General features: G+C 36.7%; 2 protein-coding genes and 1 long non-coding RNA gene across 4 annotated transcripts; 1 reads left to right on the top strand and 2 right to left on the bottom strand.

The window, feature by feature from the left end:
- Positions 1-792: 792 nt before the first annotated feature.
- On the bottom strand, positions 793-9,828 carry Sec61beta (Sec61 translocon subunit beta). Its single transcript, XM_019040285.2, has 4 exons — positions 9,649-9,828; positions 8,400-8,497; positions 6,417-6,512; positions 793-1,092 (listed from the first exon to the last, which is right to left on the bottom strand). The coding sequence occupies exons 1-4, from the start codon at positions 9,649-9,651 to the stop codon at positions 1,005-1,007; spliced, it is 285 nt and encodes a 94-aa protein (XP_018895830.1). The 5' UTR covers positions 9,652-9,828; the 3' UTR covers positions 793-1,004.
- LOC140225126 (uncharacterized) lies at positions 1,099-6,399 on the top strand. Its single transcript, XR_011900291.1, has 2 exons — positions 1,099-1,936; positions 5,925-6,399. It is a non-coding gene; the product is annotated as an uncharacterized lncRNA (long non-coding RNA).
- A 1,249-nt stretch (positions 9,829-11,077) lies between the features above and the next one.
- Positions 11,078-16,047, bottom strand: LOC109029711 (protein C10). Of its 2 annotated transcripts, none has more exons than XM_019040298.2 (3): positions 15,870-16,047; positions 14,134-14,310; positions 11,078-12,191 (listed from the first exon to the last, which is right to left on the bottom strand). In XM_019040298.2, the coding sequence occupies exons 1-3, from the start codon at positions 15,907-15,909 to the stop codon at positions 12,064-12,066; spliced, it is 345 nt and encodes a 114-aa protein (XP_018895843.1). In that variant the 5' UTR covers positions 15,910-16,047; the 3' UTR covers positions 11,078-12,063. The 2 variants fall into 2 exon arrangements, with proteins under 2 accessions (XP_018895843.1, XP_072158916.1); XM_072302815.1 differs by lacking the exon at positions 15,870-16,047 and adding an exon at positions 15,360-15,492.
- Between the last annotated feature and the right edge of the window lie 1,388 nt (positions 16,048-17,435).

Genomic DNA, 17,435 nt, shown 5'->3' with positions numbered 1-17,435 from the left:
GCGGATGTGAAAAATTACATTTTCGAAACACGCGTAAAAAACTGTTTTGTTCACACAAAAATTTAATATGTTTGGCTCTGGCATGATGTACAGATCTCGAAGATTACATCTCAAGTATTTTCTCAAAATTTTCTGGATGCCAAAACAGTTTTTTGAATGTGTTTCGCAAAGGTAATTTTTCACATCTGCTAATGTTACAGATAAGTCCTCATACAAGCATTTTGTGAAATTGGAATTTTGAGGAGGATCAAAGAAGAGGTCTAAAATGGCGTTTTCGGATAAGCCTCTTTTAGTTTGCCAAGGTTAATTTTATCCTGCTGCCCCCAAAGGCGCAACTTTATAAAATAATTAGCAAGCCCTAAAAATTAACCAGTCCACCTCCTAAAATTTGATCTACATGGTTACAAAAATTGGGTTGAACTTTTTAAAAACACTTGTGTTAAAAATGTGTTCCTAAGAAACAAGGAATATGGTTTTTTTTTCTTTCTTTTTTTTTCCAAGTCTCAAAACTTAACTTAAAATTGTTGTGCTCTGATGTTTGGAAACAGGGCTTGTCTAGATCTGCAGTGTAATTCAATGTCATACTACTCGGTATTAATGCTGTTACACATTTTGGATCAGTTTTTTGTATTTTATTATACAGCACAATAATTATTGCTTCTCCAAGACGCAGAGCTTGAAGCAGCGCAACATAGTGGCGCGTCTTGGCCTTAGATCACTAAGAATCAGCTTAGAGGTAAATATAATTTTATGATGCTCCAAACGGATGAAGGAAGGAAAACGCCAGAGTGATTGGAAGATAATAAAAATTTTACTTTAAATTAACATAACATACATAGACATAATCATAATTTACAATAATTCCCTTAAAAATAACTTAAAAAAGAATGTTGAAATACATACAAATGATCCCTGCCACTTGTCACTTCGATGAGAGGGAAATAGATTTGAGGCAGGTGAGGAATAGCAGAATCAAAAATGCTTTGAGTTGAAGTGAAAATTTTTCAAGACCGGTTGTATTTTCCCCAGATGTGGAGCATGAACACTGAGGCTATAAAGAGGAGAGACATAACAAGGACAGGAACTGGACCACTGCAAAGAGAAGAAAAACCTTTTAGTTCACTGCTTTCGAAAAAATAATAACACACGACAAGAAGAGGAAAAATGAAAGAAAAAAACTAAAAAAGCACTTGGCAACCTACTCAACGGTTAAAGAGGGGTAGATTTTTGGTGCTTAATCCAATAATAATCTGTCTTTTGTTTTTTCTTTTCTTCTCTATTAAAACAGGGTCACTGCAAAATTTAGAAAATGAAATTCTCTGAAATTTCCGTAACTTCCCTAACGCATTTAAATAAAATTCCTGGACAATCGAAAATATGCCAGACAGTTACAAAGACATATGTGCCAGATTTAAAGTAGTTATTAGGCAAAATTAGTTGTTTGAAACGTTAAACCCATGGCAACCATGAATAGTGAATGACTGCTGATTTCCTTGATTCAAACTAGTTTTCACAGGAAATCAACAATCTCCATCTAACTTAGCCAAAAAGAAGCTAGATTTTCGGGAGGAGGGAACACTAGATAAGGCGCAAAAATAAGCATTATTATGTGTTTTCTCATCAAAATTTCAAGTAGAAAACAATTGACGCAACAAACATTATCGATAGGGATTCCTGATCAAGATATTGACATTCTTTGATGTATGAACTTTAACTTCTCATGTATGAAAATAACCACAACCTACTTGAGTTTAAATTCACACTAAACATTATTAAAACATTCTCTGCTATAAAAAAATAAAGCAACGTTGATCTTTGAGTTTCAGTTCTGCTGTTGCATGTCGTTTACACTGAGAAAACCACAGAGCAAGGAAGGAGTACTATGTGATAGGGAAATCTGCCAAAACGATTATTGGGCCTAATTTGATTAACTTAGGCCGGAATTTTAAGACGTTACTCGAAACTTCCTCGACTCGAGATTTACTCGACTGGAGGAACCTCCAAACCGTCTCGACTCGAAACTCACTCGACTCGAGAAAAAACTCCTCGACTCGAAAATCTACTTAACTCGAAAATCTCCTCGACTCGAAACTCCGTCGTCCAAAAAAAAAAAATGGCTTCCAGGTGAGAGAATGACGTTCAACGTCAATTAAAGAACAGATTAGGAATTTATTTGGAATAATAATCATGGAAAAGTGCGTCAAATTAAACTTTAGCGGCTACTTTCATAAATTCCCGGGCCATGAGTTAATTTTTGATTCATCCGCTAGAGAATGCATTCGTGAGATGGTGACTGGTGAGAAGGCGGCCCCGGCCATTCATTGTATTTGTTTGTTTGTTTATCAGTGCCAGACCAGTTATCCTTTTAATTAATTGTTTCAAAGTTAATAATTCGATTTCTTAGTGGTTTTTGTGTTTCTTTATGGGATATAGCCCTTTTTGTCATAGTTCAAGCGTTCAATGGATCCTAATCGTCTTTGAGAACACGGCTAAACCCACACCACAGATGCTTAACATTCATGCGATTGAATGGAAGTAAATTTCTCGGTGATTGAACCTTTCTTTTCTCCTCAGTGCTTATTTTTACATTCATGTATTCCATCATGAATTCTTTGTGAAATTTCTCGGAAATGCGTGATTTATTCTCCGGAGAAAAGTTGATTGTGTAGCCCTTATCTAAGCGTCAGCGTCTCAAATACGTACCAATTATGAAACCCTGTGCTTTATTATTTCATTTATATTGTCCGCATGTGATTTATAGCAAGGAATATCCCTTTCTCTCAGGTAACTTATCAAAAATTACAAACCATACCCTCACTCAAAAGCATCTTCTTTCAAAGCCCTTTGGTTAAGATTGTGATTCATCAAGTCGTCAGCTGGTCTTCACAAACACAAGTTCTATCGAGTCAACATTGAACATTAAACACTGTACCTATTGAGCAGATTTGTGACTTTAGAGATAAGGATTTTCTTCATTTTCCAGTTTCTGAACATGATGTAATAGAAGTTTTCTACTTGGCTTCTGAAAGCACAAGCATAGGCCACATTAAGCGATTCGTATCTCTCATGACTATCAATCTTATTCTACCTAATAAGTGTTTTAGAGCTCACTGAGTGTATGTTGAGACAAAAGTCTAGTATTTTCTTGTCACTGCTCACCAATGGTGCTGTCTGAAAGCATGTATCAACCTGTTATATTGCTGCTGACTGGGAGCTGATCAGATAGAGGGAAGTTGATTATGTATTTTTATTGTATTGTGTAAATTGAAGAATTAATAAATTGAAAAAATTGAATAATCACATTCGTCTCAACATGCGATGAGCAAGCTCTAATAGCGATGCGCAACTGATTGCCTAATCTAGAGGACTTTGCTATCATGATGCTTTTCTTTGGGTTGGTATGTCAAGTGCTCATAATTCTTTGAAATTAAAATGTGTGCGGTCTCCTGGCCCTCAGGTATTTACCTAAGTTAATCCTGAACCTTAGGAATCTCTACTGAGTCATAATACTCACTTATCCTGACAAACTGCAGCACATGGGCAGTTCGAATGCTATTCTCATCAAAGTGTCAGACTCAAGAGTTTCCAAGATGGCCATTGCCCAGCATTTAAGAGAGCAACCTACCTCATCAGTTTGTGTATCTAGTGGCTGTCTCATTCAAAGATCATGGTTCTCCGCTGATTTGATATTCAACAATTTGCGGAGACCATGGATTGATTGTCCACAGCTGTCAATTTCAACGCAACTCATCAGCCTCTGAATTCACTCATCCACGTACCCTCTCATCCTTCAAATATTCTACCATATAGTGCAGAGAGTTTGATTTTCTGTGAGTATTCATGACATCATGTTCTATAACTTTCATTCCCTCAGCACACAGTATTTTTCTTTTAGGTTCCGCTATTAACTTTGACCTGAAATGCCCATTTTGTTTTGACTACATGCTTAGCTAAAACTACTTCGTCACCAAGTGTCCACATTTGTAGTGAAGTGGTGAAGCTGCTCATAAATTAACTGATTTGATTCTCTCTTCTCAGAAACATTGGAATTCCTCACTCAAATATTGCTTCATTTTTGTTGATGGGACAAACTTGATCTTTTCTCAGCGATTCATTTCTCCTCTAGTTCTTATGATGATTTTTTGGGGGAAGGAGGGAGAGGCCAAGGTGCAAAAAGTTAGAGTGAGCATGTTCATGTGTTTTCTCGTGTCCTTTTGTATGTTTTTAATTATGCTCTCACTATTTTAGCAATACCTGGCACCCATGGCGTCACTAGAAATCGCCCTGATAAAATCAATTTTTTAAGGAATTCATGCTGGAAGCCTAACCAGTGGAAATTGTTTGTATGTTTCTCTGAGACTCGGCGCTCAGTTGTTAGAAATCTGAGGCCCCAAAATCATTATTCTGCCTCACTTTACTGAAGAAGTAAATGAGGCCATTTTTAATCCAATCTGTCAATTTTTATGTTGATTTTCTAGGGAGTTACCTACAGGAGTGTTAGCAAAGAATGGGGGAATAATGAGTTGCTCGAACATTTTTCTCCCTGAAAAACTGAAAATTCAGTGTCAGGTTCTTCAGGTTTTTTTTAGAGGAGTAGGAGGGGGGCGGGGGACGAAGATGAATTCAGGATGAAAGCTATTTCTTTACTTCGTGGAAAACCCATGTTTAAATTAAAGTAAATTAGGTTAAAAACCAAGATAGACTTTTGCAAGTTATTATTTTTGATTAAAAACAATACCCTAGGGAACCAAATGTTTTTTCACCGAAACAAACGATGTAATGTCTTAGATGACAAAAAACGGGAATAACTTTTAAAACTATCATAAAAATATTTTATTGAACATCAATTACATCAACTCCACGTCAAATGAAACCCATTAATGCCCTTGGAATTGTATTAGGATCACTATTTGATGAGGACTTTGAATTTGAAAGTAGCTTCGTAAAGTGCATGACCAAAATCCCAAGTGCACAGATTGCCATAAGTAGCAATTACATTGTAACAATATTGCAATTCCACTGAGTGTTGTGTATGTTGCCTAGCTCCTATTTGAAGGGGTCCCGTTTATTGAAACTTGTTGCAATTTTTCAATGCATTGCATATTGCCTATCTTTCTGACACATGGAACTCATTTTGTTGATTGTTTAAAATCAGCATAAATCGACTAAATGATGTAAAAATGTTGCAATTTAATGGTAAAAAAATTACAATTGTATTGAAATCAAACTGCAATTTAATTTCAATATTTTCGTTGCACTGTGCTACTTGGGATGCGTAGTACCCGTGGCGCTGTACTTTTCAGTAGCTCTTTCTGAGGTTCACTTTCTTTGATGAAGCTTTGAGGGAAAGGAGGGGATGCTCTTCGCACGGGGGTGGATTTAAGGATTTTTTTACTCTGAAAAATTAACCCTCTATGACAATATAAAATGTTGAAATTCAATGTCCGTGACCCCCAAAAATCGCCCTTCAGCTACCGTTTCAAAACACCGAAGTCGTAAGGTAGTTGCAACTGAGAAGGAGAAGTTCTAGAGGCAAAACAGTATACTTTTTTCTTTGAAGGGAAAAATAGCATACATATCTATAGTAAACAAGGGAAAGTGGGTAAAATTAAATTTTAGCAATAAAATTCATAAAAAAATTCACTTCATTCAAATTCACTTTCATAACAAAACAAATCACTTTCAACCAAGTTTCCTCAGAACTCCCTTGAGGGACCTCAGTACCTCCCTCACGAAAATCTCGAGATTGACTCAACGAAATTCACTTGAGGAAATTTGGAGGTGACTCGAAGCGCGTTTCGAGTCGAGGAAATTTCGAGTCGCGTCTTAAAATACCGTCAATTCTCGAGGACACTCGAAAAGCGTACTCAAGGAAATCTCGAGTCGAGGAAGTTTCGAGTAACGTCTTAAAATTCCGGCCTTAGAGTCTGGTTTTTCTTGAGAGCAGGGAATTTGAATCTTTTTTGTCGCCAGTGCTGGATTAAGACCTTGTTATGTATCTTGGTTAGTAGTTAATTTTAGAATATTTGCTGCGCACATTGTGTTTTATGGGAAATTTTAATAGGGAAACATATCAGAATACTTAGATTTGTACTTTGAGTAGTGGTTCACTGCTGGTGGAGAAAAGCAAGATTACTTTTAGATTCAGCAGCAAAAGAGAATATTCATTTTGCTAATTGTATATATCATAGAATATTCCTAACTCTTTCAGACAGCGAACAGAGACAGTGCTTATATTTTAGAGACCCACTGCTGTTTTCTATATAAAGGGAAAATGATTCCTTTCTCTACCAGAAAAAATGATGAAATAATGAACTTCTCTCACAAGCAGATGCTTTAAAATATATGCACCTTCTTCTCCTGATACATCTACACTTACAGTGAGATAAAAAAAATAAATGACATGATAAACTTACACTTTGACACCAGGAGAATCGTCAGTGTAATACCTCCACATGCCACCGTTTCCTGTATTTCTACTCCTGGCAGCTGTTGTAGTCATGGTAGACTTCCTGTTTGAAAAATGAAACAGAAAAGAGGTTTTGAGAATGAAAATAAGGCTAAAAAAACCGGCGCTCCGCTTCGCTCCGCGCCGGTTTTTTGGGGGGGCTTCGCCCCCCCAAGCCCCCCCAGGACGCGCGCTTCGCGCGCGCTTTTTAGTTTGAGTGTCCATTCCAGTTGTTCTGTCTTCTTAAGCGACCCGCGCGTCCACCGCGGGAAGAGTGTATTTTCCGAAGGGGGGGGGGGGGAATCAATCTGTAAGGGAATGAATTAATTTCTTGAGCACAAGATAGTAGTTGCGTACGTTGCCAGCGAACGCGCTGCGAAAGGTTGTGACGGTTAAATGGTGAGATTTTGTTCAAGAACAGATCATTTAACCTGACCCACTGTGCGACGAACAATTTGTCCAGAATCTTCCTTCCCCTGACCCACTGTGCGACGAAAAGTTTGTCCAAAAACTTCTCTCCCCTGACCCACTGTGCGACGATCAGCTTGTCCAAAAACTTTCTCCCCCGACCCACTGTGCGGCCCTGCTCCGGCCGGCTCCCCTCATGCCGCGCACCCCTCGCCTAAAACTTTCAAAGCTCGCCATTTTTAAACGGCTCGGCCGATTTAGCTCAAATTCAATACCAAACCAGTCCTAGAGGAGAACTACCACCCGTAAAAATTTCAGCTCAAAATATTCATTTTCGCTCGAGTTATCGAGTGGACAAGATTTGACCTCCCCCCACTTTCGAGCCCCACCCCTCAAAATCTATTGCCTCAAATTTCAATTTTTTTTTCGCAGAATAGTAGTCCTAATGAGTCTCTACAAAATGCAAAAAAATTGGTCAAAATATCTTTCAACGTAAGAAAGATATAACCACTCAAAAATCGAAAAATCTTCAAAAGGCGGAAATACATACATACATACATACATACATATATACATACATATATACATACATATATATATACACATGAATTTGAATGGCATATATTTTCGTGATCTACGACCCGTGATCGGTGCTCTTCACAATGTCTCAGGTCTGGATTCGACATCATGGGAGAATGCAATAGTGTATTTCCTTCGGAAAATACACTAAAACAGGGAAAGTACACTTAAATTAAGAATAAAATTGCTAAAATTTAAACAGCCCAAAACTTTACTTCCTTAATTTTTGTCCCATAAGTGAAGTTTTTGAAAAAATGAGATGTTAATGAATTCAAGTAAAACTAGTCTTAATGCATGTTCTGTGAAAAATTTGCTTCCGAATTCAAATTCGTAAACATCAAAACGTAAGTTTGAACTTTTTTCCCGCCATTAGGAGTCATGTAATTTCGAAACTTCAAACACGCACTTCTCAAAATAACAAAAATCGCACTTGTGCGCATTATCCTCCAAGCCCCTCATTTGTGGTTTTTTCACAAAATTTGACAACAAATCCCTTGCGACTGTCCCATTTTTAAAAGTCTTCCTTCTGGGAAAAATAGGTAAAATCCCCCAACTCACTTAGATTCCAGATTGATATACAAGTAGATAAAATTGGCCAATCCTAGCAGCATTCTATTGCACTTAATTTTTATCTGCTCAACTTTACTGTCTCTTTCCAGCAGGCTGATTATTGAAATTGATGGACAATGCGATAAACAAAGGAGATAGAAAAAAAATGAAGCTATCCTATTGGTTAAAATGGGTGGTTGGATTGGACAAAGGAGGTAAGTATAATAGACTAACTAACGACAACCCACGAGAGACCCGACAGTTAATCCGTCATTTACCCCCCTAAGTCTATAAGAGGCACCCATCTCAACCGATAGGATCGATCCATACTCTCTGCGTCTTTTTTGTCTATTGCTCTGTCTATCAATTTCAAAAGTCCACCCGCAGGAGCATGTAACGAGACATTGATATTTACCTTTGTCTGACAGCAGCTCCAGCTGTGCGGGGTCCGGCACCCGATTTCAACGGAGACCTCCCTGCTGCACCCACTGAGGCAGAACTTGGTGAAGCCGGCTGAAAACAGAAAAATGTTTGTAAATTATACTCAGTGTAGTCATGATAACCGGCATTGCATTTTTATTTACCAGTTCACAGCCTGAGCATGAACCTATAGAATTGATGAGGTTTGATGATTTACAGTCATGAAACAACTTAAAATTAGAGTGAGAGCTTGGCCTAAGTAAATTGATCATCTTAACCTCAGCTTTGATAATTAAAATATTCCCAGATCAAGACTCTGATAATACAGGGCTTAGTTAACTATCTGCTAGCCACTTGCTGGTTAGATAACATATTTAATCTTTACTCTTCTACTACAGATTGTGGGAATAGATTTCCATCTTTCTCGCTCTATTAGGAAATTTGGCATAGTTACTTATGAAGTCTTGTTTCACTTCCTCAGAGTTTTATCAGTGAGCATTAACCGTTAGCTTTCGATGATTCCTTTGATAGATAGTAATGCCACTTCACCAAAGTGAGTTGTGCTTTGAGCGTGAGACAGTAGATCTTGATCTTATTCATCCAACATACAGACCAACTTAAAAAAGTGGCTTCCTATTTACTTTCTCCTAAGTGTGTGCAGTTAGTAGAGGTCTGTGTAAAACTGGGTTGCTTTTCTATGGCATTCCCAGTTCCTCCCTTTTCAGTCCAGTAGGACAATAGGGGAGACTTTCATCAGTAAAAGCTATGATAAATGGCCAACGTAATTCTGGTAGTTCCAACTATTAGCCCACTTTTCCTTCTTGAAAATGTTTCCCTCGCTAGTGCTCAAGAACTGAAAAGGCAAACCCACGCTCACATACTGAGCAAAAGTTTTCAACGCTTTGGTGGTTACTTGATGGTGATTGTGAAACTGTACGCGAGGCTTCCGAGGAGGAATGATGTAGCAAGCCTGTGGGAAAACAGCTTGTTCCTCATCCTGGCGGAACATCTTTACTTAACTCGTCCTCTTTACATTCAAATGAGAGGCGAACTGTCTCAAAGTCTATAGATCTCTAACAAGTGGATAGTTTCGACAGTAGGCATAATTAAGAGCAGAAGAGATTTACTTTCATCAAAAAGTTTGGTAAAAGCGAATCAAATGGATTGTCATTTTGAGGTTACTAAAATGTAAGTAACACAAATTGTAAAAAAGCAGATGAGAATAAGGCGAAAGATTGACTTACCATTGTTAATTAAGATGTATGGGAACTTAACAAACTTAGAAGTGAACGAAGAGAAATTCAGAACCACTTCTTGAGTAAATATTCGGCTGAAGTGCTCCACGACGTTGCTTCAGTCAATCGGCTTTCAAAACAACCGTTATCATCGACGTGGGGTTGATACGATGAAACGTGGAAGTGAAACGTCAATTTTTCAGGTGACGTTGCAGGCCTCTGGTAACCATCCAAGTCAAAATAGCAGCTTAAACCAGAAGACTATTAAAATTTATTTTTTTCGCCAAGGTATGCCACAAAAAGTGTACAAATTATATTAAACTTCTAAATAAAAATAAATTATTTACTCTTTAAGGTGGTTTAATTTTTTTTTATGAGTTTATTAGCCTGTAATTAACCCAACTACTCTTTGAGTCAAGTAGTAAGAAATTAGATTTTTACCGCGTATTTTTAATTTTGCGGGCTTGTGTGGTCAGCGGAAAACATGAATGATGTTACATTTTACAATATTCATTCCTAATATGCAAACCTGCTATGGGTTTTCCTCTGATGGTTCCTCTCTAACCTCAAAAAGATGTAAAATAAATGAATTCGTTGGTAGATTGACGAAGAATTGAGAAATACATCTTAGCAGCAAGAATGAATTTTTTTACCTATCCTAATTTAGAAATCGACGGTGTAAGTCCGCAACCACACATCTCGGTTTGCGACTCTGCAGACCTCCTATTATGCTTTATTTTATTGATGAAAAACTATTCGATACTAATTCCTAAAAATTTTTGAGATTTTTCTTCTCTGTGACATGATAATTCTTTAAAATTCAATGAACGATGCTGATTTATTCGCCTTTGAAAAAATAAAATAGGAGCGGAGATTTTCAAACACTGCAAACGAGATACTTGGTTGCGGACTTACACCGTCGAAATGCATGTTCAGATATTTCCTGCAAATTTTTTTTTCACAACATTTAGGTTTAAAAGATGGCCATTAAAGCTCGATTTTATGATTTTTCTGCAAAGGGAAAAGTCATTGGCACGGCTTGTATGACTCCTGAATCGTTCCGACAAAAATTATTTTTGGACTGACAATGAGTATGTACCTGTGCAATTGACTCTATACATAGTGCATATCACTCATGAACTGAAAAATCCTGTTCCTTTATTTATTGCTTCAACATACTCACGCTGATGTACAATTCTTATTCTGTTTAGTTGGGGGAACTCAATTAATAGTTTCGTCAATTCAATATTCAATGCAATAATTTTTTAGAGTCATGTCCATATAAACAATGGCACTGCACAATGCAAGTGCAGGCCAAAAATTTTAACTTGTTGATGACAGGACTGCTTTACAGCAAACATGAACAACTTTTCGCAAAATAACATGAAAAGTTATGGATAAAAGAAGAGGTTTTAGTTAGAATCGAAAAAAGCCAAGAGAAAGGCACGCCTTTTAATAAAACACATTTATTCATACATTCAAAATACAAAATTGTAAGTATTCTTGCCAGCTGACAAGAGGATTAAAAAAGTAGGTATAAAAAATAGCACTTTACAATATAAAAAAGGGACAACAATTATATTAAGTTATCAAAGAAGTAAAATGATAAATTAAAAGCACTTGAGTGGCAAATCTTTAAAAAAAAACCAAAAAAACATTTAAATACCTAAGAAAAAAACCAGAAGAAATAAGAGAGATCTTCCGAAACAATGATGCACCAAGATACAATAAAACTTGAGAAAAGAACTTATGCCATAACAACCAGCATCAAATAATATGTTAATTAGACGCATTTATGCAAATGAGATCACCTACAAAGGTAACCTTTTGCAGACAGACTTCTTTCGTGTAACTGCTGCCAATTTTTATTTTTTATTTTTCAAGAAAACTCGGTCACTGGATAATTATGGTGATATATTAATGTGTAATTACATGAATTAAAAAAAAAGAAAAAAAGAAGAAGAAAAAAAAAATAGTAAAACTGAAAACTTAGAGGGTAAATTTATGAAACTATTAAAGGGGAGAAAATTGCACAATAAAAATGACGGACAGATATTTCAGTTAACAACAAAACCCTGGGTAGAAAAAAGACCAAATTTAAATCAATTAAGTATGATAAGGATGTTAAATGAGTAACATCACTTACTTGAGATGCCAATTGTTTGTGTTTTGATGTTTGATTGGTCAAAATATTTCTGTTACTTCATAATAATGTAAATGAAACAATAAAGATTGTACGACTCATCAAGATTAAAATAATTGGTGGGAAGTAAAAAAAAAAACAATCATGTGCTAATCTAACCAATATAAGGATTTTCTCATTTCAAACAGATTGCATGCTAGTTCAACACAAAATTGATCAGAATATAATTAAAAATTTGGGTACAAAAGTACAAGGAACTGAGGAAGGAGAGACGGTATGCACTAGAGTAAAGCCTCATTAGTGATATTTATGGGTGGCATAAAGTAACTACGTATCTGGCCATGAAGGTTCATGATGGTCTCATCTTCTTGTTCCAACACTTTAATTTCTTGTGTGAATTGGACAATTCCTGAAACAATATTTCCAAATTAAATTGAGCCAGCAGAGAGATAGAAAAAAAATGAACCAACACCAAAGTCATGAGGAAAGTCAGGGTTTCTGTTGCAGGCCGCCAACTGACAAACGAGATCTGGTCAGGTTTTCCGAGGGATTTTTTGCCGACAAAAACAAATTCTTCGGAGAGTTGAGTATAATTACACAAATTTCAATTAGCTTAGGGATTTGACAAGTGTAGAACCTCTCGCTGCCATTCCTCTATTTTCCCTAACGCTTTATGGTCCAGTACCTTTTCTCTTGGTTACTATCTGAACTGTAAACTGATTATGTACATATGGCTAAGAAACGAATCCCAGTTGCAGACTTCCTGTCATACTTTATGTTTTCTGAGGAAACCTAGACTTGAACAGTTTGGTTACACTTTTTCTTGATTTACTTACTTATTCCATGTGTTGATTTTATTTCACAAATCATTCAAGATCTCAAGGGTAGGAAAAAAGCAATTATTCACCCTACCTACTTTTCCCCAATCTCTGGCTAAAATATATAAAAGTTCAAAGGAAGATTAGGAACTCAATTACTTATGTGGCTGGAAAATGGTCTGAATTTTAAGAAGAGTTTGGCTTTGGTTCATTAAGTATTGTAAAGAGGTGAATGTAAAATAAGTTATCAATTACTTTGTTGCTATTTTAAGTAACCACACCACTTTTTTAATACTTTCGGACTGCGCTTGAAAAATCAGTACTATTTCCGGATTCAGAGAATTTCAGACTAGGAGACAACCTGAACTTGCTTTCTAAAGTAAAAATTAAATTAAATGAAACTCATGGATGTATTATTCATCATTGAGATTCCTTTTCGACAGTGTAAGTCGGCAATCACATAAATCGGTTTGCGACGTCATAGACTTCCTGTCATACTTTATTTCTTAACTAATTAAAACTACTCAACAGCAATTCATTAAAACTGCCGTGATTATTCTTCTCTGTGCAAAGAAAATTCTGCATTAACTTCAAGGAATGATGTCAATTTGTTCTCCTTTAAAAAAAGAACATAGAGGCAGAGATGTTCAGACATTGCAAACGAGATATGTGATTGCGGACTTACGCCTTCGTTTTGTACCTGATCACTCCATGATCACGATCTGGATAGTTTAGAGAATATCGACGGCCAAACTGCAGAAATGCTAATCTTAGTTTGCGTTGCTGTAGACCTCCTTACATAGTGGCGATTCTCACAAATTGGCAAAACCGTTGTTTTCTTAAGCAAATGTACATTAAAAAATTGATTCTAGGTGAGGCAGCCTGTCTCTCAAATACTCAATATATTCAAATTAAGTAGGTATTAAGAGCGTTGCCAACTTGCTGGAATTGCAACTGTCGTGACATAAAATGTTTTTACAGGAAAAAAATACCCAATATCAATTCTTGAAGCGCTGATTTTTTTTTCTCAGTGAAGAATATGATGTGAAAATTTGAAGCAAGAGCTTGTTGGTTCTTTTTCCATTGATAAAATAAAAAGAGAGCAGAGATTTTGAAACACCGCAATCAAGATATGCGTTTTTTTAGTTTACGGTTGATATGCGATGTGAGGTAACTCAATAACAAATGTAGCTACATGCACAATGAGCATGTGCAATGAGTACCACAAAGTAGATATGTGCGCTTTTGATTGTACTGTAAGGCACTTTTGACAATTATTTTTTGCTTTGAGAAGTGCATAAATATTAATTTGCTGAGGACATTGAAAATTGAGGTTGCTGATAAGTTCCTGTGTTTTGGTATTTCTGATAGCTTCAGCATCTGGGATTTTATTTTACTTCTTGGAAAAAGAACCCCCAAAATCATGTAATTTCTTTGCCTATACATGGAAAAACAAGGGGCAGCTTTGTGTTTCTGAGAAAATCTGATGTGCCTTCAAAATAAAATGGGCAGCAATAATTTTGTACTACTAACCTTTGCGATCGTCGGAGAAACCATACTTTTTGATAACGTCCATTTGTATTTGAACGAGAATCGGGAAAACATATTGCATTGTTTTAAGCATGTCATTGCCGCAGTTCTTCTTTGCTTGTTCTAACTTAGGAGCTTGTTCATGTTTTTCAAAAGCCTCTAAAATATCCATTAAAGCAGCTGCAAGAAAAAAAAAAAAATTATAATTTTCCCAACAAAGAAAGGGCAGTCAGCATTTATAACACCAACCGTGTCCAAATCAGTTTTAGGACCTTGATTATAGGGAGGTCCAAGCATACATATTTTCTACCATTCACAAAAATATATAATTTACTTACTGTAATGCTAAGTATTGAGGACACACAAAAACATTTCAAGGAAGAGATATTTTCTTGTTCATGGCACGGATGTGCAGTTCCAAATTGTTCTAAGTTATTGAATTTCTACGACTGACAGTCAGCTGTTCTATTTTTAGCATTCTTGACAGTATTCAAAGGTAAGTTCTCAGTTAAAAATGAAAAGCTTTATGGTGACAGTAGCAGGGTGTCTAGTTTTTTTTTCATTTTGGGAAATCCTGATTTTTGACTGCTAAATCCTGATTTCATAATTTTTTCCAACTCTGATTTTTTGCGGAGAAAAATTAGGTGAATGTAACTTCACAAAAACAGCTCGATAAAAAAATCCACTCGGACGGCCGACTTTCCTCGGATCCTAAATGTATGATAGATTTTTCCTCAAAGCCTAATGAAATCGGGAATGAATCCTGATAGAATTAGGAAAATCCTGATGCTAGATACCCTGAGTAAAGACGTTTGAATTTCTTTTTTATCATCAGTCAAAAGTATTCAAAGGCTCATTTCTTGATAACTCATAGCTTTCAGGGCTGCTGGGTCTCACAGTTTGATATGAGATGTGCATGGGCGTAGCAAATTTTCTTACAAGAGAGGGAAGAGGTAGGAGAAGCGTGGAACCCTCTTCTCTCCAAGGAGCTCAAGATGTATTGAATGGCTACAGGAGGTCAGAATTTTCCCGAGGCAAGCTAGGCTCCTCTTTCAATACCTATGTGAAAATTTCACTCTTTAAATGCAAATCAAGCAACCCGTAGGTCAGAACTAACACAGAAAGAATACCCATTGTACTTAACTTAAATTTTGTTTGATAAGAACCTTCAATACAAGAAATAGTGCTTTATCGGAGTGCATGCGTTTGCTACACTGATGCATACATACTTGTCAATTCTTGGGCAAGTCCAATGTTTTCAATTTAGTTACTTCAGACATGAACAAGAAATATCTTTGACTTGACAGAGGGGCTTCAGTTAAGAGACCAAATTCTGTCTTCGGAAGGTCTCATTGCTGGAAATGAGAGTGAAAACAAGTCAAACTACAATCTAAAGGTGCTCCTTTTAAAGGATCAACACTAAATGTTTGGAATCATGTAGGTATCTGTGAAACTTTTTTATTATTCAGAAAGCAGCGGAATGCGATGGATCACCCTAGTGCTTCTGCTGTCAGGATAGTAGTCCAAGCAATCTGGTCATGGCAGAACTCATTCTTCTATGAAGGATATGCTTTGCAGTTATACTTCACTGGAATTAATTGTAGTCTCCGGAGATGAAGATAAGAGGCCACATGACTTCACCTATTATTTTCCCTTTCGATCTTCAAAAAGATCCGACATGATGGGCGCAAAATGGATTTGCAGATGCTATGATATAAAGGTGAGATTGAAGTAATTACCTTTAGCCGTTTCAACATCAAACGTTGACGAATCACCCATAGTCACTCGTTGATGTTTATTTAAATGAGAAAGGATAAATAATGAGTCAGGACCGCAAAAGTCTTACTAGTTTAGTTCTTTTTTCTGCACATCAACTACAAGATAACCTCTCATTTTTGTTTTCATGGGAATTCATTGTTCTTAGGTGCCAAAATGTTGCCAAATTGCTGAAGATTGACTTAGTTCGTTCCGTTTATTCCGCGTTTTAAATGACAGGAATTTTACGGCAAATTCCGAACCAGGCGTTTTGATTGGATAAGACCGGTTCATTCCGAATTTTCCTTATTCGAACCGAAACAGCGGGAAATTTAAATTACAGCGGATATCCGCTTAATTTACGCGTTTCCGGTCAAGTAGATTTGACAACATTGTCTGCCGGAAACGGATTTGAATTTCCCGCGCTTTTGAGTGCTGGCTGTGCTGCTCTCTGGGAGATTTAAAATCAACTAATTTTTCCCGCTCTTTTGAGGGCTGATTTGTGCTGCCCTCTATGAAAGAAAAGTTGAGATGAATAATTTTAAATTTCCCGCTCTTTTGAGTGATGACTAGTGCTGCTATCTGGGAGAATTAAAATCAACTAATTTTTCCCGCTCTTTTGAGGGCTGATTTGTGCTGCCCTCTATGAAAGAAAAGTTGAGATGAATAATTTTAAATTTCCCACTCTTTTGAGTGATGACTAGTGCTGCTATCTGGGAAAATTAAAATCAACTAATTTTTCCCGCTCTTTTGAGGGCTGATTTGTGCTGCCCTCTATGAAAGAAAAGTTGAGATGAATAATTTTAAATTTCCCGCTCTTTTGGGGTGATGACTAGTGCTGCTATCTGGGAGAATTTAATCAACTAATTTTTCCCGCTCTTTTGAGGGCTGATTTGTGCTGCCCTCTATGAAAGAAAAGTTGAGATGAATAATTTTAAATTTTCCGCTCTTTTGGGGTGATGACTAGTTCTGCTATCTGGGAAAATTAAAATCAACTAATTTTTCCCGCTCTTTTGAGGGCTGATTTGTGCTGCCCTCTATGAAAGAAAAGTTGAGATGAATAATTTTAAATTTCCCGCTCTTTTGAGTGCTGCAGACTCTTGCTGCCTTCTGGAAGCATTTGGGTTCATTATGTTTTCCCGCTCTTTTGAGGGCTGACTCGCACTGCTCCTAGGAGCATTTCAGTTAAACAGTTTTAAAGTTCCCACGCTTTTAAGTGCTAATTGGACTGAGTTAAGCAGAAAGGAACCAACCCACATTTTGGAAAAAATTGAGTTATGAGTGGTTTTGAGCTCCGCCACTGCTCTACTATGTATCGCCAAAAATTCAAAGTTTTTGTTGGAGCAAATTTTGCAGAAATTGAACTTGAAATATATCTTTTACATTGAGTCTTATGCAGGAGCCAAACTTTAAACCTCTTTTTCTCGGTTCGATCCCGATGTGGCTTGGTTCCTTTCTGTTTAACTCCGTCCAATTGTGCTCTCTGAGAGCGGCTCTTCTATGATAAGTTGAGATAAACAGTTATAAAATTCCCGCTCTTTTGAGGGCTA

The sequence above is a fragment of the Bemisia tabaci genome, chromosome 7 (assembly GCF_918797505.1).
Source record: "Bemisia tabaci chromosome 7, PGI_BMITA_v3".
Taxonomy (NCBI): domain Eukaryota; kingdom Metazoa; phylum Arthropoda; class Insecta; order Hemiptera; family Aleyrodidae; genus Bemisia; species Bemisia tabaci.
Note: the sequence above shows the minus strand (reverse complement) of the source record. Positions and strands in the feature narration are given on the sequence as shown.